The sequence below is a fragment of the Puma concolor genome, chromosome D4 (genome assembly GCF_028749965.1).
Source record: "Puma concolor isolate L17-30 chromosome D4, mPumCon1.1.hap2, whole genome shotgun sequence".
In the NCBI taxonomy this organism is placed as follows: Eukaryota; Metazoa; Chordata; class Mammalia; order Carnivora; family Felidae; genus Puma; species Puma concolor.
In genome coordinates, this window is record NC_141679.1 from 58561458 (window position 1) to 58588112 (window position 26655).

A 26655-nucleotide genomic window follows, 5' to 3' on the forward strand; every position below is an offset into this window, starting at 1 on the left:
TCCTAGGTGATCCCTAAGGAGTTTTTCAGTTCTAGAAATGTATGTGTAGCCCTGGTAAGACATACTCGCTGCAAAAAGGCTTTATAAAAGGAGATATCTTCGCCTTTTTATAAAAATACTGTGGGGTAGGAAAATCGGAACGAATTAAGTTTAAGTAATCTCTACACCCACGGTGGGGCTCGAACTCACCACCCTGAGACCAAAAGTCACATGCTCCACGGACCGAGCCAGCCAGGCGGCCCTGAATGAATTACGTTTCAGTCAGGCGTCTCCATAGGTGAAAATAATCCAGGCTGGGTGAATGAATTAACAAATACAAAATTTTTAATAAAGCCAGTAAACAGCTCTGAAAGGATTCAGCCTTCCCAAGGAGCCTGGGAGGGAGGCAGTGCAAGATTCTCGATCCCATTTTCCAAACGAGGAAACCTGGGTTCAGAAAGCGTAAGTAGCTTGCCTCTTCCGTAATCCACCGATCGTTGTCGCACTCACTTCACCTCACCGCCGCCTTCAGCACTAGAGTCCCTCCGAGATGGTACTCCAGGGTCAGTGCAGCCCCAAAGGCCAGGTGGGTAAGGCTGCTTCAAGTCAAGCCACTTCCGCCTTCCTCAGGCCTGACTGGGCTCACTACCCTCACAGCCCGCGCTGCCCAAGTCACGAGTTTTCCTCGGAGGTCCTCCCCTCCTCCTGCTGATTGGGTGGTTCTTGAACTATTTCTGTCCTCTGATTGGTTGTTAGCCCTTCGGCTCCCACCCCAACACCGCCTAGACCAACCGGATATAGGGGCAGGGTTTCCGCTTCCGCCTTCTCCCTCCCGCTAGTCGTCGGATCGCGGTCGCCGCCACAGCTGCCGCTGCGGGGCGCGGTGTCGGTGGGGTGGTTGGCTTGTCTTTCAACGTTGGTGTCCGTGCCGTTGAACTGCCCGCCATGGCTGAACTAGATCCGTTCGGCGCTCCCGCCGGCGCCCCGGGCGGCCCCGCGCTGGGGAACGGGGTGGCCGGTGCCGGCGAAGAAGACCCGGCCGCGGCCTTCTTGGCGCAGCAGGAGAGCGAGATTGCGGGCATCGAGAACGACGAGGCCTTCGCCATCCTGGACGGCGGTGCCCCCGGGCCCCAGCCGCACGGCGAGCCTCCGGGGGGTCCGGGTGAGAGTGCGGGCGCGTTTGGGGCGGGAGGACTTGTGTAGAAACTTGGCCCAGGGTGGGTCTGAGGGCTCTGTGTAACTTGTTTTTTGCTGAACGGGGTGGAGGGTAAGGAAGAGTGCAAGGAGGAAACGAGACCCTGGCCCAGTCATTGCAGAAACCTAGGTTCGGTGAGCCTACTCTGTCGTATGAGTGTGTTTAAGTGCTCCTGGACGGGATAGAGCGAGAAAGCAAAGAAAATAGAGTACTTGTAAGGCTGACGAGCCTGAAGAAGCCGGTTCAGCTCAGGAACTTTTCATTGAGCACTTGCTGTGCTTTGAGCCTGGCCTCTGAAACATAGCCGCATTGGCGCAGTTTGGCTAGACTTAAAGGCAAGTCTGAACCCAGCACAGAACCAGTTACTGGGAAAGGAAGGCAGAAAAAATGAGCATAGTGCTGTCGTTTTGGGGATACACACCAACAGAGGTGGCAATACAGTTCAGCATTTAAGGACTTCAGGGGTGTAGAGTTGGATTATGGGGACGAAAGGAGGCGTAAGTAGGGAACTCGAGGAAGGTGGCCTAGCCCTGGAGGAATAAACTCCAGCCAAAGAAGGATAAGAGTTTTACCATTTATCGGACGGATTACAGCCAGGATTTCTGGAGCTCTACTTCCTCTAGGAACAGCTTTGGTAAGCAGTGTTGCCTAAGCAGAATTTAAGATTAGCCTGGACTAGCCTTCCAAAAGGTGAAGAGAGAATATTGTGTGGCCTTTTCCCAGCCAGGAGTCTGGCAAAAACACAACCAAAAAACGAGCCTTAGGATGCCAGCCCGACCTTTGAATGCCTTAGCTGTGGGTGATGTTTGGAATTATGGTGGAAGGAAGAGATGAGTGGAAGAGACCTTTCTAGTCATATGGGGAAGTAGGAAATTAGCTGGAAGAAGTAAGACCTGGGTTTTCATTTACTTAAAAAAAGAAAAAAAAAAAAGAATTAAAGGAAAATAGGGCACAGTAGGGCAGATAGGAGTGCTTGTACTACAGCCTTAAAGGGCCAGGCAGATAACATAAATGAGAGAAACCTGCTGGGAATGAGACGCTAAGGAGTATTGGAGACCGAGATTTTGTTGCACTGTAGTTGTGCTCTTCATGGAAGGATTCGGACTCAGAACTCTCAAATTACTGTGTCAGCCAAGCGGAACCATCTTTGTGAGTAGGAGTGGGGAGACTGCTTGTTTACAGACTCTTGAGTTTTTATGCTGCACCATGGTACCTCCTAAGCAAATCAGTCCCCCAATAAAAACTTACATGAGAACATACGATACACTTGAAAATGCAAATTACAGCAAGCAGGTGGGACTGAACTGTGAACTGGGCTGTGGCAGGAGATGAAGTTGGCCTTAAGTGAATAGGTTTTTGCGGTTGGGTGGTGTTAACATTTGCCGGAGAATCATAAATTTACTTTTTAGATCCTTAGTTTACTTCCCTCATTTAATAAAAGAAAACTTGAGTCCTACAGAGCAATGACTTGCTTAGGAAAAAAGGGCAAGTTTATTTCTGTGCCCCAAGTCCCCCTGCCCTTTGGTTGTACCATGTTCTGTTGCAGTTGTGTCAGCGGGGGTTTCGTGGGATAAGAGGTGGTCATTTCTGAAAGGTACAGAAGTAGGCAGTTGTGGCTACCTTGGGTAGGACAGAGTTCAGAGAATCAGGACCCATAGTTAGGAAACTGTCCTGATCCAAGGACAGTGTTACTCTTGCTCACGGTTGTGTCCCCAGTGCCTAGCAGGGTGTCTAGCACGTAATAGATACTCAAAGGAATGAACAAAAATATTAGGTCTGAGAGTCCTGCATAGAAAGACAAATGTTGGTGATGGGCAGTTTGGAGAGGTAAAAGGGAGGGGATAGGTCCCCTGTGCATTAAGCTTTCAGCAAAGGGAAGGAAGGGATGGTTGCTGACTTAGTTTCTAAGAAGGACTTTGTTAGTGACCTAAGCGTTCATGGACTTGAAGCCAGTCCCCTGACAGTGCAGTTGAGATCGGTAATAGTGTAGTGGTCAGCACTTCCTTTGGGGATTAGAGAACTAGTTGGGCTCTGCTTTCTTTCCTTTCAAAGAGGCACTCTAGTGGTTAAGATTCTGTGCTGTCCTAGACTGCTTGAGCCCGAGTTTAACTTTGTGGTTTCAGGCAGCTTCCGTAACCACCGCTGCCTTGTACAGATCTACAGAGTTGATAGGATTACATTAGTACCTGTAAAGCGTTAACACACTGTACTTGGTATTACTTGGTAGTAATACCACAGTTACCTGGCTGTACTCTTATTCCTTGGGAGTAGCGGGGAGAGCGAGGCATTACGAGGCTTATGGGCCTTGGGGTGTGCTGAGGAAACAGATTTTAGGAGGAAGCCCTGTATCGGATGTGTTACCGTACAGAAATATATGGGCAGGATGCTCTAACAGATTCAGGAAAGAGGAACATACTTAAACTTTCCCCAGCCTTGGGGGAAACTCCCATGAAGGATGGGAACAGGCAAAAACCGGAGGGCCTGAGCCTTGGATGACTCCCTCGGTTGTTAGGAGGTCTGGAGAAGAGAGGTTAGTTTCGAGGGGGGGAGGGTGACCAGCTGAGTGAAGTGGCTCGCATACTGAAGAGCAAGTAGTCAGGAAAGTGGCAGCATAAGTCTAGACCTGTGGAAAAGCCTCGATCGTGACGGGTAAGGAGCTACTGAGAGATTATGGCAGTGAGGCAATATTTGTTGTTGCTGACAAGTCTATCCTTGGAGAAGGAGGGAGGGAGGCACATGAATTAAAGTTTTCTGGAGGAGGAGAGTTATTTTCTTGGTAGCAGTGGAGGAGAGAATTCAGGGAAGTCTCATGCATGATAATTAGTAGTACTGCCTACTTAATGTATGCCAGCTTCTTTGTGGTTTCACATCCATGCAGTAAGCGCAGGCTAAGTAGTGGCGTCCTATTACAGGTAAGAGCTGATCATGGGGGAAGTTGAGCAGTTTTCCTAAGGTAGCAAGCGAATACATGTCTTCACTGGAATTCAAACCGATGTGTGCCTGACCCCCAGTGGATGGGGAATGTGGGAGTCGAAGTGGGTTTGGGACAAAGTATCTTCCTTTTCTGGAAACTAATTCTGGCCTTTGTTTCTCTCTGGAGTTCCTGAGATGCCCTAGGAAGTTTCCTTCTGGAGCATCAGGTTACTTAGCTTAGTTACCCTAATAAATCAAGGCCCTAAATGTCGTCTATGCATGTTTTTGTAGCAATAGGAAATTCTTGGACTTGGGCCAGCTGAATGTCTGTACAGTAACTAACGAGCTCAGATCACTTGCCAGTGGGTTTTGAATGAGACTTCAGACCTAAAGGACAGGCAGCATGTGACTTAGGAGGAGGTATGGGATGACCGTTGCTTCTAGTTTTGTATATGGACTAGCGATCAAAGTCTCTTCCTGTTGGGAATGGCCCTGGGTTGGAATATATTAAGGACAGTTGGTGTGTTAAATGTAATAAATTAACCAGAATTTAGGCTTAGGCCTGACCATACTAGCTATTATAAGCTCTAGGAGTCAAGATCATCTCACTCTTTCTGTCTTACAAAAACTAAATTCCAGGTGGATTAAAGAGAGGCATTTTTGTTATTTTAGTATCAGAGGAAAAGTGACTATCTCAGAGTATAAAAGTCCTTCAGCATAAAAGCAGATACAGAAATCCTAAAGGAAAAATTGATAGTGTCCGCATACAAGTTAAGTAGCTCTAGTTGTTAAATATTATAAATCATACAAAATAACAATGGGAAAAATATTTGTAATAAGAGGACAAATAGTACAAAGCGAATATTTAGAGATCGGAAGACACAAAAATGGGCAAAATTCTCACAATTCAGTAAGGAAGAAAATCAAACGTCAGATACATGACTACCTCACAAGAAATAAGATTGACACAACAAAGCCACCTTAAGTTTTTTCCCTGCTATCAAATTAGCCAAAATTTAAAAACCCAAAACTCAGTCTTTAGTGTCATTAAGAGTCTGAGAAATGGGGGCACCTGGTTGCTCAGTAGGTTAAACATCTGACTCTTGATTTTGGCTCAGGTCATGATCTCAACAATTGTGAGATGAAGGGCTCTGCACTTAGCACAGAGTCTGCTTGGGATATTCTCTCTCTCTCTCTCTCTCTCTCTCCTCTCTCTCTCTCTCTCTCTCTCTCTCTCCCCCCCCTCCCTCCCCCTCCCTCCCCCCTCTCTCTCCCTCCCCCTCCCTCTCTCCCTCCCCCCTCTCTCTCCCTCCCCCTCCCTCTCTCCCTCCCCCTCCCTCCCCCCTCTCTCCCTCCCCCTCCCTCTCTCCCTCCCCCCTCTCTCCCTCCCCCTCCCTCTCTCCCTCCCCCTCCCTCCCCCCTCTCTCTCCCTCCCCCTCCCTCTCTCCCTCCCCCTCCCTCCCCCTCTCTCTCCCTCCCCCTCCCTCTCTCCCTCCCCCTCCCTCCCCCCTCTCTCTCCCTCTCTCTCCCTCTCCCCCCCTCCCCATCCCCCCTCTCTCCTTTCCCACCCTCTCTCCCCCCTCTCTCCTTTCCCACCCTCTCTCCCCCCTCTCTCCTTCCCCACCCTCCCCTCTCTCTCCCCACTCCCCCTCTCTCTCCCCACTCCCCCCTCTCTCTCCCCCCTCCCCCCTCTCTCTCCCCCCTCCCCCCCTCTCTCCCCACTCCCCCTCTCTCTCCCCACTCCCCCTCTCTCTCCCCACTCCCCCCTCCCCCTCTCCCCACCTCCCCCACTTGTGCTTACTTGCCCACCAGCCTGCTTGTGCTAGTGCTCTCTCAAACATTAAAAGAAAAAAAAAAGTCTGAGAAATGGGGCAGTCATGTGCTGATGGTAGTAATAGAAATAGACTAAAAGGGGTCAGTTGGTCAATGTTTAGTTAAAATGTATATCCTGGGGCACCTGGGTGGCTTAGTCCATTGAGCATCTGACTCTATCTCTGCTCAGGACATGATCTCACGGTTTTGTGAGTTCAAGCCTCACATCAGGCTCTGCACTGACAGTGTGGAGCCTGCTTGGGATTCTCTCTCTGCCCCTCCCCCACTCTGCCCCTCCCTCACTCTGCCCCTCCCCCACTCATGTTGTCTCATTCTCAAACATTAAAAAAATAAAATGTACATCCTGTGACCAGCAATTCTATATATATAAGTTTATTTATTTATTTATTTAAGTTTACTTATTTATTTTGAGAGAGAATCTTAAGCAGGCTTGAGCTTCTGACTCTTGATTTGGGCTCAGGTCATGATCTCAAAGAGTCATGGGATCAAGCCCTGTGTCAGTCTCTGTGCTGAGTGTGAAGCCTACTTAAGATATTCTCAGGGTGCCTGGGTGGCTCAGTCGGTTGAGTGTCTGACTTTGGCTCAGGTCATGATCTCACAGTCTGTGAGTTTGAGCCCCGCGTCAGGCTCTGTGTGCTGATAGCTTGGAGCCTGGAGCCTGCTTCGGATTCTGTGTCTCCCTCTCTCTGCCCCTTCCCTGCTCATGCTCTCTGTCTCTCAAAAATGAATAAATGTTAAGAAAAAAAAATAAAGATATTCTCTCTCTCTTTCTCTCCTCCCCCGCCCCTCTCCCCTACTTGCACACTCCCTCTAAAAGAAAACAGGGAAAAAAAATCAAGCTTTATTAAAAAATATGAGAACTATGTTGAAATAAGCAAGAATCATAACCAGCCGTTGAAACATAGATCAAAATCCATGAAGGTAGGTAAATATTTAGATCCTGGCTGTTTGTATTCATGTATCAGATGATCTTTCCTCTGACTTCCTCGCCTGCTGAGGTATTGCACCACTTTTGAAAAGCTGATTATCTTATAAAACATGCATTTATTATTTTTTCTTACATATCTTAAAAAATCAAGAGAGAAAATACTGTCATTAATTATTTGCCCCTTCAAGAACACCTTATCTTTCAGGGAACCCTACACCTATTTTCAGGTCATTTGTGAAGGGCTGATACATCTAGGTTTATTGTAAGGATTAAAACTTAACGTGTATAAAATGTTGGACATGGTGCCTGGCACCTTGGAAACAATAGTTTCTTTCATACTAAAAAAAATGAGAATTTAAGGACATAGATGAATGAATTCCAAGAAAGCATATGTTGTAGGAGTCTGGTTTCACTGAAAGCAGTTGCCATGTGTGTGCTAAAGGGTAGAAGCCGATGGGCTGAGCGTTGAAATTATATATTTCTTTCTTCTTTCTCTCTTTTCCTTTTTTTTTTAAAAAGTGTCTTAGGGAGATGTGCTGGGGAAGTAATCTATAAAAGTTTTCAATACTCAAAGCCAAGAGGAGAGTAATTGGGAGAAGCAAGAGAACCAAAAGAATGGATAAAATGTTAGGGTTGGTTTGGAAAACAGGCATTTCGAGTTGAGTTTAATTAGGAATCAAGAGCAGAGGAGTGGTTTAATGAAATCTTTGCCTGTTCTTGAGGGAAGGATGAGAGCATCCTGCCCCAGGCCTCGAGGAAAGCCCTGATGTTTCCATAGAGTGCCTTCTGAGGGCCTTGTTGATGGTGGCCCACACTAACTGCTTGCTTGGCGTTCTTTCACTGTGTGGGTTCTTGTGTCTTTTAGGTTCATCTCTTATCTTCCGTCTCTCGCCCCAGGCGACAAGATGGTCGTTGTAGTTTGAAAAAATTGGATACATGATAGAAGTCCTTCATAGTAGGTAGTAGATGTAGGTTGGTCAGCAGCTACAGAGTGCAGAATGTGTAGGTGGAAGCTACATTTTTATGTTGCCTGGATCAAGGCTTTTGAAGGAAGGCAGAGCAGCCACTCCACAGGAATGGCATTCAGTCTGTAGATTGCCTCTTAGTGACTGCTTTTGGGTCAGGGCAGGGGTTAGGATGCAGGCTGATCGGGTAACTGAATTAGTGAGATACAGAATGGAGTTTAAAAAAAAAGTGGGACGGGGATCCCGGCAGATAGACCAGAGCACGCTGTATGTAAAGGCCATCCTTTCATAGAGGCCCAGTATTGCCAGGTCGTCCGTCTGCCTGCCTTCATCCCAAAACCTGGACATCCTGGTTTGGGGAAATTTTCTTACTTAGTACTTACTTGTGTTTTAAATATGTTTAGCTTGTGGACCACTGTTTTGTTTGTTTTTAATTTTTTTAATGTCTCCTTGCTTGCTTGCTTGCTTGATTTATTTATTTAGAGAGCAGTCAGCGCAGACTCCGACACGGGGCTCCACCTCACGAACCGTGAGGTCATGACCTGAGCTGAGGTCAAGAGTCTGATGCTTAACCGACTGAGCCACTAGGCACCCTTGGACCACCATTGTGTACCATATGGATTGATAGTCTCTAGGTCTTACTTGAAAAGGCATTTTTTACATTTCTCAGATGGACTTTCTCATTTAGCTCATGAGTAATTAATTGTGCAAGACTGGATGGTACACCATACTTTGAGTTTTTTGTAACTTGTGTCCTTGCAAACACTGATTTAATTTGGTATGCCCGAATCTTACTAGCCCAGGCTAATTCCAGGTAGTCTGGAGGAATTAGCAAGAAGTCAGGTGTAGACCCTTGGGTCTCTATAGGCACAGGATGGAGAGTTCTTACCTCCAAGAAAGCACCTTGGTTTGAATATGAAGCTGCATGTCACTGCTGACTGGATGATTCTAGGGCCCACTTTTGCTTTGCCTTCTCCAGAACTTTCATAGACAGTGTTGCTCTCTGAGATTCTTCTGCCAGGCGTCCATGTGTTCTCTTTCTAGGCCAGAAGATCAAAAGGTTTTGAACTAGGGGCTTGGTGCAGATTTTATCCACATTTTGGTGAAGTAATTTGTGTATAAGTACATCTTGATTTCATTAAACAGAAAGTCATTTGTTCTGTCTAGTGCCTAACAAGGGATAGTATTAGTATAACTTACAGTACCTGCAGCATATAGTATGGTATTATATGCCAGAGTGCTTTGGCCTAGCGTTTGACCAGCCCTGATTGATAGACTGAATTTTATGTCTTGCAGATGCTGTTGATGGAGTGATGAATGGCGAATACTACCAGGTACAGAGTACTCTGATTATGTTGAATGATAGTGGTCAAGGCTTCCTTTCCTGTGAGTTGAATTCACTGATCTAGAAAGGACTCCACTCTTTTGACTTTCCGAGATGTATTAGTATTGGGTATGTTACCTGCTAGAATGGAAGGATTTGAAGAGAAGTGACATTGATAGAGCCTTCTTCTAAAATGTTACTGACCTGGCCCTAGTGTTACCAGTTTTATTCTCCAGAAATGAACCTTCGTGATGGTGATGGTAGCAGTGACTAAACACTATGTGCCATGTACCGTGTCAAGTGTTTCTGCTTAATCTCTAATTTTCTCAACAACCTGGGGAACCTGTACTATTGTCCTTCCCACTTTACAGATGAATAAGCTGAGGCACAGAGAGAGAGTAGTCTAAAAGTAACAAAGCTGGTATGTGGTGGGGTCAGCATTTGAACTTTTGAGATGATATTGGGGGTGGGGGTGGCTGGAATTTTTGGTTACTACCATTATTTTACCTCTTCCTCACTAAGCTTTCAGTTGCTAGCCCAACTTGGATTACCTTAAACACAGCGAAGTTTTAGTAGTTTATGTAATTGAAGTGTTCTCGGACTCTGGCCGCCAAGCATGCATTTTTGTGCACTAGCTTTTTTCATGGTGGTCGAATGGTGGTCACAGGGCACATTGGGCTTCACGTGTGCATGTCCTTTTGTCTAGAACAAGTGGAGGTTTCTCCTCTTCTCCCAAGCACCCAACAAGAGTTGTGTGTTTCCTTCTGGACCAAGTGGAAGTAGTCACTATAGCCTTGGGGGAATAGCATGATGCTTTGCTTATGCCTGGGTTTCTTCTGCCCATCCCTCAACCAATTAAAGAAGGATGTTAGTCTAATTGGTTTAAACCAAAGATGGACTGGGGCGCCTGGGTGGCGCAGTCGGTTAAGCGTCCGACTTCAGCCAGGTCATGATCTCGCGGTCCGTGAGTTCGAGCCCCGCGTCAGGCTCTGGGCTGATGGCTCGGAGCCTGGAGCCTGTTTCCGATTCTGTGTCTCCCTCTCTCTCTGCCCCTCCCCCGTTCATGCTCTGTCTGTCTCTGTCCCAAAAATAAATAAACGTTGAAAAAAAAAATTAAAAAAAAAAAGTAAACCAAGGATGGACTAATTTTTTCGTTAAGTACCAGGTCGTAAACATTTTAAGCTTTGTCACGAAGGTCTCTGTCAGACTTCTCTTGCTGTGCTGTGAAAGCGTCCATAGACAGAACATAAGTGAATGGGCACGGCTGTGTTCCAGTAAAATGTAATTACAAAAACAGGCAGCTGGCACGGACTCTAGTTTCCAGTCCCTGGTTTAGAGCTTAATCCTTAGAGTGAGACACAACAGCGTTCAGATTCTGGCTCTGTCCCTAACTGGCTGTGAAGTGGACATGTCAGTTCTGTGTCTCAGTTCTCCAGCTGTGAAATGGGAAGAAAAACTTTGCTTGGGGGATAAAGCTTTTATGTGCCTGACACATGGAAAGTGTTACTAAGTTTTGTTTGTTTTTTAGTTACTAATATTTTAAGTAACTCCCCTTCCATCCTTTATGGTCTGGTTAGGTTAATTTGGAATTTACTTCCTAGTTCAACAGGTGAAAAATCTAAAAGATAAATCTCTTAAAGATTAAATTCTGTTTGAGTCTTTATCAGTGTATCAGCTGTCAGACCTTAGCCACTGTAAAAGAACCTGCCCCCCTATCCCCCACTCGTGACTCATATTTGCTTGCCTTTTTATTCTTTTCTTTGGTGTGACTGTAGGGATGCACGTTTTCTTTTGGACTCTTTTACCCAGAGTTCTCACATTTTGGTTAGGTGGCATTAAGTGATCTTTTTCCTACATTGTATAATGGCATTTAGAAGCCTTAGGTTCTAGGCCTTTCTGGGCTGTGTATTTACCTTTGTTACTTTGAAGATTCCACAGAAGTTGTGTGTCAAGTGGGGAAACAAAAACCGTTAACACTGTTTCCTAGGAAGTCCATTATTACCCGCCTCCCCAATTTTCCTCTCTCCCACTCACGTCCCATTTATTAACAGGTAGGATAAAAACTACCTCCCTTGTAGATTGTAAGGATTCTGTGCAGTAATGTTGAAAGCTCCCTATTGGCACGTGAGGTTGTGTTGTTGCTTTTAAAGGTAATCCTTTAACATTTTACAACAGCCTCCGTGCTGTACATAACCAGGGGTTCTGCCACGGATGAGGTGTGTTTCAGGAAGGAACGTCTGGTACTGATAGAACACAATTGTGTTTTGTGTTAAGGAGAGTAATGGTCCAACAGACAGTTATGCAGCTATTTCACAAGTGGATCGCTTGCAGTCAGAGCCTGAAAGTATCCGTAAGTGGAGAGAAGAGCAAACGGAACGCTTGGAAGCCCTTGGTAAGGAATCCCTTTATGTCTTTGGGTGTCTGTTTTCAGTGTGATAGTTGACCTTGACTCTTACCCTTTTTAACTAGAATTAGCCATAATGTCCTTGTCTCGTATTTGGGAAGATCTCTTTTTCAACCTAAATAAAGGCCCCAAGGCCACCCGCATGGCATGGAGACGCTTGATCACAGGCCATTGTGTGAGGATTAGGGCAGCTCGGAGAGTCGCCACTGGCCACCGAGTGCATCCTCTCAGGAAGAGCAGAGCAGTGCTGTGGAAAGAGTCCTGAGCTTGGAGTAAAAGACTAGGTTCAAGGCCCAGGCTTAACTCTTACCAGCTCTGGGCACTTGGTTGCTCAAACCTTCCAGTGTCTGTTACTTCCTCTGTGGAATAAGATCAGTGTTACCAATCCCAAGGGTAGTCTGGGGTGGTATTTATAAGGGTGTTGTATAAACTTGTAGGTATCCTGTCCATGTGAGAGACTCCAGAGTCCATTTATCATTTGAAGGCTGAATTTAAGGTAATGCTTTAAGAGGAAAATGTAAATTGTAGGAAACATGTACAATTTTGTTTTCCTGTTCTGACAGCTCTGTAAGGTACGTTTTTACCTCTGTAGGTAGGTGAGGAATGGGAGAATCCCAGGATAAGTTTTTGAGTCACTTAGCTAAGAAGTGGTGGAGTCACAATTCAGCTCAAGTCTGCCCTGTTTCATAGTCCAGACCCATCTGTCCCTTAGTCACATCGCATTTAGTGAACACTATCCCACCAGGCAGGCCCAGCCCAAGATCAGTGCCAGCTGGCCTGGCCTTCGGTGAAGATCTGTGTATGGAGTGTCGCTTTTGGTCAGGATTGGGAGGCTTGGTATCTGTACTTGGGAGTTGCAGAGGTATGGCACAGTGTGGACATAAAGCCATGGGGCAGTCTTCTCAACTTTTCATTAAAATTTCAAACAGAATAGTTGAAAGAAGAGTAAAATGAACTTGTGTGTACCCCCTAGATTCAGTAATTAACATTTTGTCATATTGGGTTATCTTTATATAAATGTAATGTGTGTGTGTGTGTGTGTGTGTGTGTGTGTATGTGTATGTTTTATACACACACATTTCTGGTCCACTTTCAGATACATCACGTATTTTATGCCTAAATATTTTATTGTGTATCTAGAAATAACGATGTTCTTCTGTGTACCCACAATGTCAGCGTTATTCTTTCTTGGGAACCGCTGAATTAGTAGACACGTGAGTCCTATTCTTCGGTTGGGGTAGTTGACACCTGGAAGTAGGACGGAGTCTGTTATTTCTCCAGTCCAATTTATGTGACTTTGAGATCAAAGGACACACCTCTATTTGAACCTTTATGGCACTATCCAGTAGTAATTTCTTTGATGATGGAAATACTACGTTATCTCTGCTCTCCAGTGATGGTAGCCACTAGCGACATGTGGCTGTTAAGCACGGGAAATGTGACTCGTGTGACTGAGCAACCGAATTTTAAATTTTAACAGCCACGTGTAGCTAGTAGCTCCTGCATCGGATAAGATGAAAATTGTCCTTGTGGTGCCGGCAGCCTTGGTCCTGGCTGCTGCTTCTGAGTAAGCTGAGAGGCAAGACTTAGCTGGTATTAGTATTTTTCACGCTTCAGAACCCAACTTTATCTTTTCCCTTTCCCCAAAGTTTAGTAGAGTTGTCTTCCATGGAGGGAGTACACTTTTGGTGTCTGGAAGAATTGCATTTTTTTCAGTTACCAGATTGGGCACCTTGGGAATGTTCAGTGAATTGTAGTTTTCTTAAGATGCTTTTAAAAAAAAATTTTTTTTTAATCTTTATTTATTGTTGAGAGAGAGAGACAGGGTGAGCAAGGGAGGAGCAGAGAGAGAGGGAGACACAGAATCTGAAGTAGGCTCCAGGCCCCAAGCTGTCAGCATAAAGCCCGACGCGCGGCTCGAACCCACGAACTGTGAGATCATGACCTGAGCCAAAGTTGGATGCCTAACCGACTGAGCCGCCCAGGTGGCCCCTTAAGATGTTTTTATGAAGGAAGTCAAACATGTGGCTTTGCAGCTGAATTAAATTGGTCTGTGAACCTTAGGTGTTTTTTCAGTTTTGTTTTGTTTTTTTTTTCCTTGCAAGAACTGTGAGAAAGCACAGATGCTAAAAATAGAGAATCCATGTCAGTCGTTTTCAGCTTAGCTGTTGGCTGTGTCCTCAAATAATTTTCCTTTCCATGAGCAGTAATAGGGATTGCCAGAGAAGACAGCCGTCCATGTGCCCTGCTCTCTAAGGGGACTCTTCATCCTTCCCTCCCTCTTCTCCTGCCCAGATGCAGAAATTGTATTGAGCTTAGATCTCTGCCCTGTTGTACTAAGCATTTAAGAATTCTAAATTCTTATTGCTAGTGTCCCTTCATAAATCTGTAAAAGCAAGTAGATGATTTAAAGAGGTGGTTTTATGCAGCGACTACAGTCTGCAGATCACAATTTTTATTTAATTTTTCAGAGAAATAACTTAAAAAAAATCATCATTAGACTACACACAAAGGCAAATACTCTGCAGTCAAAAAGTAATGTTTTAGAAGTGATTTCACCACTCTTGAAAAGGTGACCTTCAATTTTAACCTTGGTACTCTTTGGTTTCTTGTCCACACGCACTGCCAGCTCACAGCATTTCCCGTTGCATCGTGGCGTTCTCCATTTCACTTACACGACAGGCTACAGGCTAACAGCTGCTTTAGAATCCGAAACTTTCGGAGAGTTTTTAGGTGCCAGTAGGCTATTTCTAGTAGTTACAGACACAGCCTTTTCTGTAGGTTGTTACTATAAAATGTGCTTGCAAAGGCCCCAAAAATGCTCCCAAATGCTCAGTTTCTTTCCTTCAGGGGGTGACTGGCCACCACCGCTGCTTTGTAACCTCCTCGAGGATGCTACTTACAGGTCGGGCTCTGGCTCTGTGCTGTCCAGACTCTTTTCTGGAGCACTGGTGAGCACCTTCTAGTCACATCTTGTGATTTTTTTTCTAGGCTTGCTTTCCTTGCCATCCTTCCCTTTGGACGCAGCTTAATGAAGTAAGAACGTGTAAGCTTTAGAGGCAGATCTGGGTTTGAATCTTAGCTCTGCCACTGACTTTAACCTTTAGGAAAAGTTACTCAAACTTTCTGAGCTATAGTTTGTCTCAGTGCTGAGCATGGGTCTAGAGTTTACCTTCTTGGGATTGTTATAAAGATTAAATGAGGGGTGTATTATAAAACACCTGCGACAGGCACCTGGGTGGCTCAGTCGCTTAAGCATCCAACTTCAGCTCAGGTCATGATCACGGTTCGTGAGTTCAAGCCCCACATTGGGCTCTTTGCTGACGGTGCAAAGCCTGCTTGGGATTCTCTCTCCGTCTCTTTCTTTGCCCCTTCCCCCACTCGTGTGTGCGCACTTGTTGTCTTCTCTCTCAAAGATAAATAAACTTAAAAAAAAATTTTTTTAAATAAAAACACCTGCCAGAGAGTATTTCCTTAAGAACATGTTTAAAAGTGAACTCTCAGAGTAACTTCAGATGTCAGCTGCATGTGACCTGCATTTCTGTCTCCCGCTCTCTACTGACTTGGTCTTTTTAGCTAAATGTCTTAGTGAATACTTAGCTGAGAAACTTAATGTTTGAGAATCCAGTATGGCAAACCTAAGTTTGCGTCTTCTAATTTCTAGAACCTTTTGGATAACTGTTAGTGATCCCCTACCCCACCTCAACCCCCAGCAATCTCCATTAGTTTCTTTTTTACTTCTGTCTTAGCTCTGCCACAGACTCACTCTGCAGTCCAAGCAGGAATAGCTATTTTGTGGTCCCCCTCAACATTTACCATCTATATTCTACCGCCTATATTCCTGAATCTTCTCTACCTCTGGTAATTTTAACAACAGCTCCCTGCTTTATAGAGGTGTTTCTACCATTTTTAGTTAAAAGAGAGTGCCACCTTATGTTTTACAAAACCATTGGTTGTCAAACCTAGGCTGTTAAATATAGTTTGGGAGAAGATGTTGTTAGATGATGTAATATTAATTGTCCACCCTGAACTGATATTGACAGCATTATTAAAGAATGGCCCATAGTTGTTTTTTCCCTGGTTGGTGCCCCCAAAGGCTTTTTTCTATTAAGAAAGTATTCCTGGGGCCCCTGGGTGGCTCAGTCGGTTAAGCGCCCAACTTCAGCTCAGGTCATGATCTCGCGGTCCGTGAGTTTGAGCCCCGCGTCGGGCTCTGTGCTGACAGCTCAGAGCCTGGAGCCTGTTTCAGATTCTGTGTCTCCCCCTCTCTCTGACCCTCCCCCGTTCATGCTCTGTCTCTCTCTGTCTCAAAAATAAATAAACATTAAACAAAAAATAGAAAGAAAGAAAGTATTCCTCCCCTACCCCACCCCCAAAAGAAATCCCAAAATTAGTGAATCCACTAATGTCAGTGGATTGAGATAAAATATGAAACCCCTTGAATGGAATCCCTGAGATCAGAGACTGGATGTACAAACAGGGAAAACAGAATTTTGTCTTCCCTCCTGCCTAGTCTCCCGCCAGCACATAGCAGTTTTAATAAGACTAAAAAATTTATGGAGCAGACTTCGATTTGTGTTTTGCTTCATTTTATTTCTTTTCCTTCCCTTCAAAGATGCCAATTCTCGGAAGCAAGAAGCAGAGTGGAAAGAAAAAGCAATAAAGGAGCTAGAAGAGTGGTATGCAAGGCAGGACGAGCAGCTACAGAAAACAAAAGCAAATAACAGGTCAGTCCCCGGTGCTGCCAGCACTGCTTGCTTTCCAGGATGGAATCAAATTCATTTCCAGTGGCCAATGTAGTTCTCACGTGCTGCCTCTTTTAGTGTGAAATGTATTTGCAGGTTTTGGAAAAAGTACTTGAAACATAAAGGTTGCAGGTCTCTCGGGTCTTATGAGCTTAATCCAGCCTGTCCTTTAGCCATCCCAGTTGTAGTGGATTTAGCTCTTTAGCTAAGAGTTTGGTTAATATGTGTTGCTTGTATCGGTATGAAGCAGCAAAAAGGAAAGTTTATGTCATGGATTAAGTCCACATGCAGAAACGTAACCCTGAAATGAAGGGCTGCGTTATGAATATACCAGGATCTCAGTACTTTGGGGATTATAGACTTGGTCATGTTGCAGCCCCTAAATACAGCCTTGCTCTCTGAAAGCTGCTAGGCAGAGGGGCCCGTTAGCAGGGAAATGTGCTTTGTAATTCAGTAGCCAGGGATGTTCCGACACGGTGACTTGAGAACGAAGGGTCCTCCGCGTACATCTGAGAAAATTGACCTAAGATTGACCTTTTGAAAGTGCTCTTTATGATGTACTCCCTAAAGTTGAGGGAGAAACTAAACGCCTCCTCCTCTCCCCGCCGAGCAGGAGCTGTGGTCTCCATGCTCAGTCTGCTTGGAAGTAGCTCAGAGAGGTGGAGGCAGCACTGCTGGCCTTGATGTAGGCCAGTGGCTCGCCTTCCTGCTGCATCCCGAGCCCAGCTCTCACACGGTCGCTTCACTACCTCAGTGGAAAGAGAGGCTAGACTGAGCCTGGGGATAGTTGTAATTTTCAGGGTAAAGCGCCTTCTTAGGTTCCTGCCTCAGAGGCAGAAGTTGGTTTAAGTGCTTTGGTCTCTGGCAGCTTCTTGCTGGAAATCTGCCAGAAAAGAGGGAGCAGACCGCTTTGCCAGCCAGCCTGTGCCATCGTGGGCACCTACAGCAGAACAGATGGACCGTTGTGTGCGGTAGGCTTCGGCTACCTTTCTCTTGTTGGCCATAGTTGGTTCTGTTGGCTGTGTCTTAAATGCCAAATGGGAGCCTAGTCCTGGCCCCCTTCCTGTGGGGAGGTATTTTCTAGGAATGCTTCTCAGGTTCCAGTGAAGTTCTAATACGGTGGGGACTGCCCTCTGGTCTTCACATTGAGTTGCTCAGGGTAGCATTAACTACCAGGGCTTCTCCTGAGCTTGTGGTCATTTTGAAGTGCTGACGGGTCCAGGCTGCTTTATTCTGTGCTCATTCCAGATGATTTACCACAGATACAAGTTCACATCTCTAAAGGGAGAGGAGCGAGTTCTTTGTGCAAGTACCGTGTGAGGCCCCATTTATTCTAGCAAGTTGCCCGGGAGTCCATCTGCCCTGAAGTACTTGGTAAAACCGGGCTGACCCTCCCTGTTCAGGGTCCCTGATGTGTAAACAAGTTGACATACAGATTCTCAGACTTAAAAAATTATTATGGTGGGAATAGGCTTCTAATTGCGGAAATTTTTTCAGGCCAGTTTTGCTAAACTGTAGCCCTTCTGGAAAGAAAGGGGTTGTCTGTATACAGTATCAGTTATCCTTGGAGTAAGCACTCCTGTTTTCAGGAGCTCAGTCTCTAAGGTTTAGTCCCTCCAGGCATCGGTTTAGGGCTTTGGTACCTTTCTTAGAATCGTAGAATGTCGGGTTGGATGATGTCATAGGTGAACTTCCCAAGTTCCAGAGAGGGGAAAAGACTTAAACTTGCCACTCATGGAGAATGTGTAGTTGTTTCAAAACCAGGTCACGCAGCGCAGGGCAGACTCTGTGTAAAACTGGAGGCACATGAGCCATTGTCACCAGGGTTCCAGGATAGAAGGGGTGGTTTTTACATTTTACTCCAGTTTTCATGGACCAGCATGGGAGCCGTTTAGAGCCACCGTGGGGAACTTCTTCCAATGGCACACACCCCCTCCTCGAGATTGTGACATTGTTGACCACTCCCCCTCCGTGTTTGATTCTCTAAACAGCATCCTGTGGGACTAAGTCCCATTTATATATGTAAAGGAACTCTGTTCGTAGGTGAAGAGTGAGTATTTTGAGAAAATGAAGTGTTCGTTTCAAGCATGTGCCCTTCTCTCTGGATGACTTTTGTAGCAGCTGGATTTTTAAGGGGGAACACAAAGATAGGTAGAGTAGTTTGAAAGAAGAGATGCGGTGGGTAGCAAGGGCCTATATTTGAGTGTATCGTCAGGCCTCCTGACTTCTAGGTGCCCCAAACTAAAACCTTCTAGGTGCCCAGGCGTGGTGCTGGGCAGATGACCGCAGATCTTGTCTTCACTGCATCTGTAGACTGGTGTCAGTCCTCAGATTGCATCTCCCTGCTTTTATCCCAACTCAGGGTGCAGATGACACTGCACAAGAGCCATCAATTATTAGTGACAGCCTGTGGAAACAAATTCCTCCTCCACGGGAGCCAGTCAGGACAGTGTGTACTCCAGACCAGCCGCAGACCATGTTCCCTTCCAAACTGACAGAAACATTTCCCCTTTTACAGGGGTCTCTGGTGCTAACTTTTCCCCTCTTTCAAGACTTCTAAAAGTTGGCAGACATTTTTCCCATGCCCCGTTGGGGCTATTGATGTGGGTCACCTCTTGAGCACCCTGTGGTCAGGCCCAAAGGCATTCCTCCTCCCTCCCCCTGCCCCCTTTCCCACAGGCTTCCATGAGGATTGCTGCTTTCAGGCCCTTCTGTCTGGTGGGTGAAGAACAAACAGGCCACTTAGATGATGATTTTCCATTTGTCCTGCTTGTCTGTAACCCGACCCGGATGGGGCTCTGCTGTTACTAACAAGCTCTTTAGTCTTGGGGCTAACTGCAAAGGAACAGAAGCCTGGCATTCAGGCTTTTGTTGTCTTAGTGATGCCTCCACTGGAGTCACTAAACCTTTATTTTCTTCCAGTAGGAGTAAGCACAAACTGAAATTGATTAGGTTTAGCCCTTTGTGTAAACTAAAAGGATTATGGGCTTACAAGCTGTCTGGCCTTTCCTTTCCCGCCCACTCATTCTGCCCACAAACAACTCTGTTTTCCTGCTGACTCACTGAGAGTTACAATCAAATTTCCACAAAACACCTCCTATGTATAAACCAAAATGGGAAAGAAGGCAGGCTGTGGGTGAGTCTAAAAATAAACTGAAATAAAATCACTAGAATTTCCCTTTAAATAAATAAGTGACCCTAGGTTAATAAACAGGCATGATTTTCCTTCAAAATGCCCCTCCTGCTCCTGTGCCCCAAAACCAGCCTGGCAAAGGACAGGGTAAGATTTCCGCAGGGAGGTTCCCTGCCCACCCACAATAGATGGGGTGGGCTGGCTGGGCCCAGGGATTCAGCCTGGGGCAACAAAGTCTAAATAAGCCAGCCTGTCTGTGGGGGTGTAAACTCCTCCACCCAGCGTGCCCCCCTTCCCTTTCTGTCCCACAGAGCCCTGCCACTTTGATCCATTCCTGGTGTGAGTGAGAGGGGAAGTGAAGTTGGGGTTTCTGGACTGCACGTTGTGGTGGCAGTCCAGTCTGGCTGGACTGAGCGGACGAACCAGCTTATTCGGGGACACACAGGAAGACGGTGCCCGAGCCAGGACCCTGGGCTGCAGTCCTTTCCACCAGGCCACTTGTGTCCGGCAACTTTTTCCTCATCTGTTCCCAGAATACTGAAAACTGATCCCATTGAGCCAGGGTGGTTCAGAAGCAGTAGTTGGACAGTGGCTTTGGGGCCTAGCGTGTTTGGTGTCGGGCAGCTGGCAGCGTGGCTTCCCGGTCATCCGCCAGCAGGGAAGAAGCCTTACTGCACAGTGCAGAGAGCCAGGCCGGCCTGCTTCCGAGTTCTGCCGCCTGGGGTTGAGCAGGTTGCTTCATCTCTAGGCCTCCTGTTACCTGATCTGTAAAGTGTTGGTGAGACCACGTCCTAGTGTTCTCCTAGGTCGTTGGGGTTGAGGATTGGATCGGATGGATTCGGAGTCTCTAAAAGGGCTTACCTGGAAGCGGGCGCTGAGAAAGGCTCGCCGTTGTCAGGAGAAGGTGGGGAAGGAGTTGGCAGGGCTCCCTTGGGAGAACCCGCCCCTGGGGAAGGCCAGCGGAGAACCTTGCCTGCTGGTCTCCAGCACTTGAAGCCTTGCTGGGTGAGGACGGAGCCTTGGGAGCAGCGCCCTGGAGCACAGTCATGCCTCTACTGTGGATTTGAGATGTTTCTGCTTCTCAATGTTCTCTCTTTTTTCCTGCCTGCTTGCCTGCCTTTTGGACCTCTTGCTGTCTAGGGTGGCAGATGAAGCTTTCTACAAACAACCCTTCGCTGACGTGATTGGTTATGTGTATGTTGCAAAACTAATTCCTTTTCTTGTTTTGATTCTACTTTTTGTTTAGAGTTAATGTTCCTGTTATGTCACAAGTTGCTTTGCTTTCTGAATTATTTCAGATTGGCACTCTGGGGATTGCCTAAGAGTTATAAGGTTGGGGGTATGACCCATCGATTTGTCTTGCAGAATCGTGACTCCCTTTAACTCCGATAGCCCTTTTGCACATCCAGGGTTTTGGAGAGAAGGAAGCAGATTCCCTTTTAAAATGTGGGTCATTTGTGACCTTGTCTGGGAAGGCTGTGGGACGGGGGTGGGCTCTAACTTCTTGCTACCTACCTGCCCTAGGTGGGGACGGGACGTGTCCCCACCTGGAACAGGTGGAAGCTCTGTGGTTGGGAGCTATTGGGGGGGGGGGGGAGGGAGGCAGGATTTCCTACATTTAATTCTATAGAACGACATGTGGGGTTGGTTTGCTTCTCCCTTGGGGCAGCAGAGTCCAGAGCAGAGGAGGTTGTCTCATTGGGTAAGGGGGGAGCTCTGTAATTATTTCTCTATGGTTTTATATGTTGGAAATTGTTTAGTGGCCACCTTCTGCTGCCCTATCCCCCTAGTGTGGCACAAAGAGGCCCCAAGCTTTTTAAGGTCCAGATGGCCAAAGCTATCTGGTGTGGGCCACTGTGGTTTCTTCTTCCAAAGAAAACTACATCTTCTCTGGAAAAGTACTTAAGGATTCTTGTTTTCAGAGCAGTATTGCTGTTTCCTTAAGAATTAGGACTAGCTTTTGATACAAGGGAGATGAGGGTAGAAGGGTGGACAATAGGCTCATGGCTGTAGAGCCTCTTAGGGCCTGTGACCTTTACACGTTCATCCCTTTAGAATACAGAGCGGGGTTCCCTGGGTCCCCAGATGCATTTGCAATGAGATTTGTGAAATGCTGGACTTACAGGTGGTGTTGGATTGATTTTTTGCACATTCTCTCTGGAGTAGAAATGGAGACTGGAAAGGTCGAGTCTGGGTTTGCTGGGCAGCAGGGTGGCCCAGCAAAGCCAGCTGCACGTTCCCAAGTGTAGCTAGAGTGGCAAGGGCATGTCTAGCTTACTGACCATCTGCATTGAGCTCATTCTCATTTTCTATATCTGACCTAAAGTTTCTCTCCTTGTTTCTTTTCTTCTCTTCACCTTTAAGCACAAACATAAACCATCCTTGCTACAGCCTAGAACAGTTAAGTAAACCTTTCTCACTGCCCCTGTGTGTGCCATGAAGTCGCAGTGTTGTAGTGGCTCTGGGCTTCAGCAGTGTCTGCCACGGCCATCCCTGTGAGAGTGCCACCCCCTGTCCCCACAGACCAGTCATCTCCATTGCTTTTGCTTTGCCCGTGATGCTTGTCGGAGTAGATGAATATAGTGTGTCTTCCCTCCTCCTTCCGCTGTCCTTTCAGGCTGTAGCTCCCACCAGTTCCCAACTGGGGGGTGGGCTGACCTTGACGTGAAAGATCGTTGGAGCAGCATCCTAGCAAAAAGCAACTGACATTGATTGGCTGTTCAGCCATCAGATGCCCACCCCTTCCAGAGAGTGCCCTGAGTGGCCCAAGGCACCCGGCTGGAGGGAAAATGGCCAACTTTGAGCTGAACTGGACAATGTCCTAACAAACCCCCTTCCAGAATGGCTTTAAGTCTCTAGTGCCTGCTCGCATGGGAGCTTTGTCTTGAATTCCTTTTGATCTGCCCTGTTTCTCTCCGGTCTTAGGGATAAATCCAGAGGCTATCGTGCAATGACCGGTGGGCTTTTTAGAAGTCTGAATTTACTTGAAACTCAGTAGAGCCCAACATAAACCACTGTTCACATTCTTGACCAGCCTGCTGCTTTGCTCCTGTTAATGAAGGCAGTGCATAGCTGGCCAAGGACTTGCTTTTTTAATGCTCTGTGTCAACAGAGACAGAGAGAGAGTGAGCCCTGCACCAAACACCTGTATTCCAACATTTTACACAGCAGTCCCGGCCCCTGTGCCTGGGAGAACTGGCCACGTGTCTGCTCCTGAATCTGACCTGAGCCAGGCAGGGGCTGTTACTCTTTGGAAAAGCAGATGCCATTCAGTCAGGCATGAAGAGGCAGCCACCAGGTAGCTCACAAGGGGTTCTACATTAAACCAACAGCTTTCATTGTTGCTTCCAGGGCAGCAGAAGAAGCCTTTGTAAACGACATAGACGAGTCGTCCCCAGGCACTGAGTGGGAACGGGTGGCCCGGCTGTGTGACTTTAACCCCAAGTCCAGCAAGCAGGCCAAAGACGTCTCCCGCATGCGCTCTGTCCTCATCTCCCTCAAGCAGGCCCCCCTGGTGCACTGAAGAGCCACCCTGTGGAAACACTACATCTGCAATATCTTAATCCTACTCAGTGAAGCTGTTCACAGTAATTGGATTAATTATGTTGAGTTCTTTTGGACCAAACCTTTTTGTCTTTAGAGTTGATCATTGTTTGTGATTGCATGTTTCCCTCAACTGTGTTCTCCCTGGCATTCAGAGGGGAGGGGGAGGAAGCCTCCCAAAGGTAGCCTCAACCTCTACTTTTGTGCATTATTCTGAGAATAAATTTGTTTCAGAAACAACCATGAAGTCTCATTATTGACCTCAAGATACACTGCACGTTGGAGTAAGATTGGAAAGGATGATGGATTTCCTTTTATCACTTCTAGCCCTGAGGAGGCACAGCCACGGAGTGTCCATTCCTGCTCTGAACTGAAAGAGCTCCAAGTTACTGCCATCTGTATGTAGTAGGATGCTGTGGAAGTTTCTGTTTGAAAAAAGGGAGTCCCGTGGCTGAAAATTAACCTCCCATTGCTCCCCAGAGAGAGAGCTGTGAATCCCCTTACCAACCCAAATATTTTTCCCGGCCGGCTCTTGTCACTGTCCCCTACTCTAGGGGCTTGGGTAGTATTTTTCACCAGGGGTCTCTCTGGGGTATATATTATTCCATCGGATTGACCCAGTAAACCTGAATCAGGATGGCATTACTTTGTGGCTAGCCCTGTTACTCTGAATTTCCACAGCACACATTGGGGTCTGTGCCAGCCCTAGGACTCCACTCTTGCACTTGCCAAACCCTTCATGTAGGCCTGGCTAACCAGCACACTAGGCCCGTGTGCTTAAATTAATTAAAATACATTTCCAGCCCTAGATTTCATATGCTTAATGGCTGCCTGTGGTTAGGTAGCATCCCAGCCATCATCACAGAAAGTTCTGGACCATACTGATCTACACGACAGGTAGCACTAAGAGACTGTGTACTCCATTCAGGCTTCAACACGTGTTATATGCCTTTCAGCCTGTCACATTTTAGGTGATAGTTCAAGCAACTAATAAAGCCAAATCAGAAATACATGCTTATAGTTACCTGATACTATTTCCAAGTTGGAGAGTGCTGTAAACTCCTGTAATACCACCCAGGAGGGGTAGTAGATATTGCCAAGAAGGAAAGTTCACCATCTCTCCCATGGTAATTGTATCTGGAGGGGAGAGGAACCTTCATTACTTTTCTGCCCATGTCCCCGCCTCTCTCGAAGTGCTTAGGTTGGGCATTCCTTGATCTGGCTCACATTTCTGGCCTCTGCTCACTCCTCCTTCAGCCACTTTTGATTGCAGTCAAGTAATCACTCGCTGTTCAACCATTTATTACTTCTGGACCTTGCTAATGCCATTCAAAATGTCAAAATCCATCTTAAGAACCAGCTCAAAGGTCGCCTCCAAAATGCTTTCCCTTACTCCCCTCGGTGAGCTCCCATGGCCTTCTACGTGGGGCAGCTTACCTTTTGGTATTCTCCTGGTGGCAGTATCTAGGCTGGTCTTGCCTCTCTCACACCAGATGGGCTTCCTGAGGGGAGATGTGGCGGTTGTAAAAGATCCATAAAGTCTGACATTCCCCAGATCAAGAGGTGACTGGTTGACACGACAAAAGGACTGCTCTGACTTCCAAAGCTAGATCAAAGGCAACACAGCTTACAGCTGGTCTGTTGGAACACGCAAAGCTACACAGGCTGGTAAGTCCTTGAGTCACCCGGAAGCCAATTCTGTGAGGAAGCCCAGACCAGCCCACACAGAGAGATCCTGAAACTACAAGCAGAAACGTCTGGCCAGTCCCTCGTGTTCTAACTTCCCACTAGCCCAGCTCTAGCCGCTGTAAATGCAAATACATCCGATACCTGGAGTCGGAACTGCCAAGTAGAGCCTTTCCTAAATTCCTAGTCCACAGAATCCGAGAGAGAAATGATTACTGTTTGAACCTCTTAAGTTTTTAGGGTGGTTTGTGACAAAGCTGTAGTAACTTAGAATTGTTCCTGATAACCTGCATCCCCCACATGGGGTTTCATAAAAAGGAGGGAGTTCGGTCCATGGACTCAGTAGAGTGTTCAACATTTAGTTTCAAACTTCTTTCTTTGGACCACTTTGCTTTTTATGTCAAATTTTAAATGTTAACATAGTATTGGAAGTCCTAGCCAGAGCAATTAGGCAAGCAAAAGGCACCCAAATTGTCAGTTTTTGCAGATAAAATGACATATAGAAAACCCCAAAGACCAAAAAACTGTTGGAACTAATAAATTCAGTAAAGTTGCAGAACACAAAATCAATACACAGGAATCTTGCATTTCTGTACACTAATAACAAACTACCAGAAAGAGAAATTAAAATAGTCCCATTTATAAAACAGCATCAAAAACAAAATACCCAGGGATTTTTAAACAAAAACATGAAAGACCTGTACATTGAAAACTGACATAAATGAAACTGCAGACAAATCAACGGAAAGCTACTCCATGCTTAGGGATTGGGCGAATATTGTTAAAATGTTCACACTACCCAAAGCAACCTACAGATTCAATGCAATCTCTCAAAATTCCAATGGCATTTTTAAAAAACACCCCTAAAATTTGTATGGGACCCCGAAAGGCTCCAAACAGCCAACACAATCTTGAGAAAGAACAAAGCTGGAGGCCTCATGCTCCTTAATTTCAAACTATATTATTACAAAGCTATAGTAATCGAGTATTGGCATAAATACAGACCTAGATTAATGGCACAGAATAGCCTAGAAATAAACCAATGAATGTATGGTCAGTTAATTTACGACAAAGGAGACAAGAATATATAATCAAGAAAAGACAGTGTATTCAATAATTGCTGTTGGGAAAATTAGGTCACTTATCTTACACCATACACAAAAGTTAGCTCAAAATGGATTAAAGAGTTGAATATAAGACATGAAACCAGTAGGCAATAAACTCCTTGACATCAGTCTTGGTGATTTTCTGAATGTGACACCAAACGCAAAAATGAAAAGTGGGACTACATTAAAATAAAAAGTTTGTGCACAAAGGAAACCAACAAAATGAAAAGGCAACCTAATGAGTGGAAGAAAGTATTTGCAAATCATATCTGATAAGGGGTCAATCCAAAATATGTAAAAATTCCTATACCAGCAGAACAAAAAACCAAACCCGATTGAAAAATGGGCAAAGGATTTGAACAGACATTTTTCCAAAGACATACAGAGAGCCAACAGCTAGCTAGATGCATCGATGCTCAGTATCCCTGATCATCAGGGAAATGCAAATCAAAACCACAGTGAGAATGGCTATTATCAAAAAGACGGGGGCACCGGGGTGGCTCAGTCGGTTAAGCATCTGACTTCAGCTCAGGTCATGATATCACAATCCGTGAGTTCGAGCCCCGTGTCCGGCTCTGTGCTGACAGCTCAGAGCCTGGAGCCTACTTTGGATTCTGTGTCTCCCTCTCTCTCTGCCCCTCCCCTGCTCATGCTGTCTCCGTCTTAAAAATAAATAAAAACATTAAAAAAAAAACAAAAAACAACGGGGAGAATGTGGAGAAAAGGGACTCCTTGTACTATGTTGGTAGGAAGCAAATTGGTGCAGCCACAGTGGAAAATGGTATGAAGTTTCCTCAAAGATTTAAAAATAGAACCAATGTATAGTTCAATTGCACTTCTGGGTATTTTAACAAAGAAAATGAAAAGACTAACTTGAAAAGATAAATGCACCCCTTCTTCA

General features: G+C 46.0%; 1 protein-coding gene and 1 long non-coding RNA gene across 5 annotated transcripts; one reads left to right on the plus strand and one right to left on the minus strand.

Moving 5' to 3' along the window:
* Positions 1–790: 790 nt before the first annotated feature.
* CLTA (clathrin light chain A) lies at positions 791–23203 on the plus strand. Of its 4 annotated transcripts, XM_025915049.2 has the most exons (7): positions 791–1141; positions 9110–9147; positions 11412–11529; positions 16157–16268; positions 20560–20613; positions 21784–21819; positions 22771–23203. In XM_025915049.2, exons 1-7 carry the CDS (start codon positions 925–927, stop codon positions 22940–22942), a joined length of 747 nt encoding a protein of 248 aa, XP_025770834.1. In that variant the 5' UTR covers positions 791–924; the 3' UTR covers positions 22943–23203. The 4 variants fall into 4 exon arrangements, with proteins under 4 accessions (XP_025770834.1, XP_025770780.1, XP_025770794.1 ...); XM_025914995.2 differs by lacking the exon at positions 21784–21819; XM_025915009.2 differs by lacking the exon at positions 20560–20613.
* Positions 20666–26430, minus strand: LOC147574909 (uncharacterized). Its single transcript, XR_015242833.1, has 2 exons — positions 23988–26430; positions 20666–22107 (listed from the first exon to the last, which is right to left on the minus strand). It is a non-coding gene; the product is annotated as an uncharacterized LOC147574909 (long non-coding RNA).
* Between the last annotated feature and the right edge of the window lie 225 nt (positions 26431–26655).

Bases quoted from the DNA above. Each gene is read 5' to 3' on its own strand.
- CLTA (XM_025915049.2), top strand. From the start codon at position 925: ATGGCTGAACTAGATCCGTTCGGCGCTCCCGCCGGCGCCCCGGGCGGC. The intron at 1,142-9,109 runs GTGAGAGTGCGG...TATGTCTTGCAG, and splicing joins CGAGCCTCCGGGGGGTCCGG to ATGCTGTTGATGGAGTGATG. The intron at 11,530-16,156 runs GTAAGGAATCCC...TTCCCTTCAAAG, and splicing joins GGAACGCTTGGAAGCCCTTG to ATGCCAATTCTCGGAAGCAA.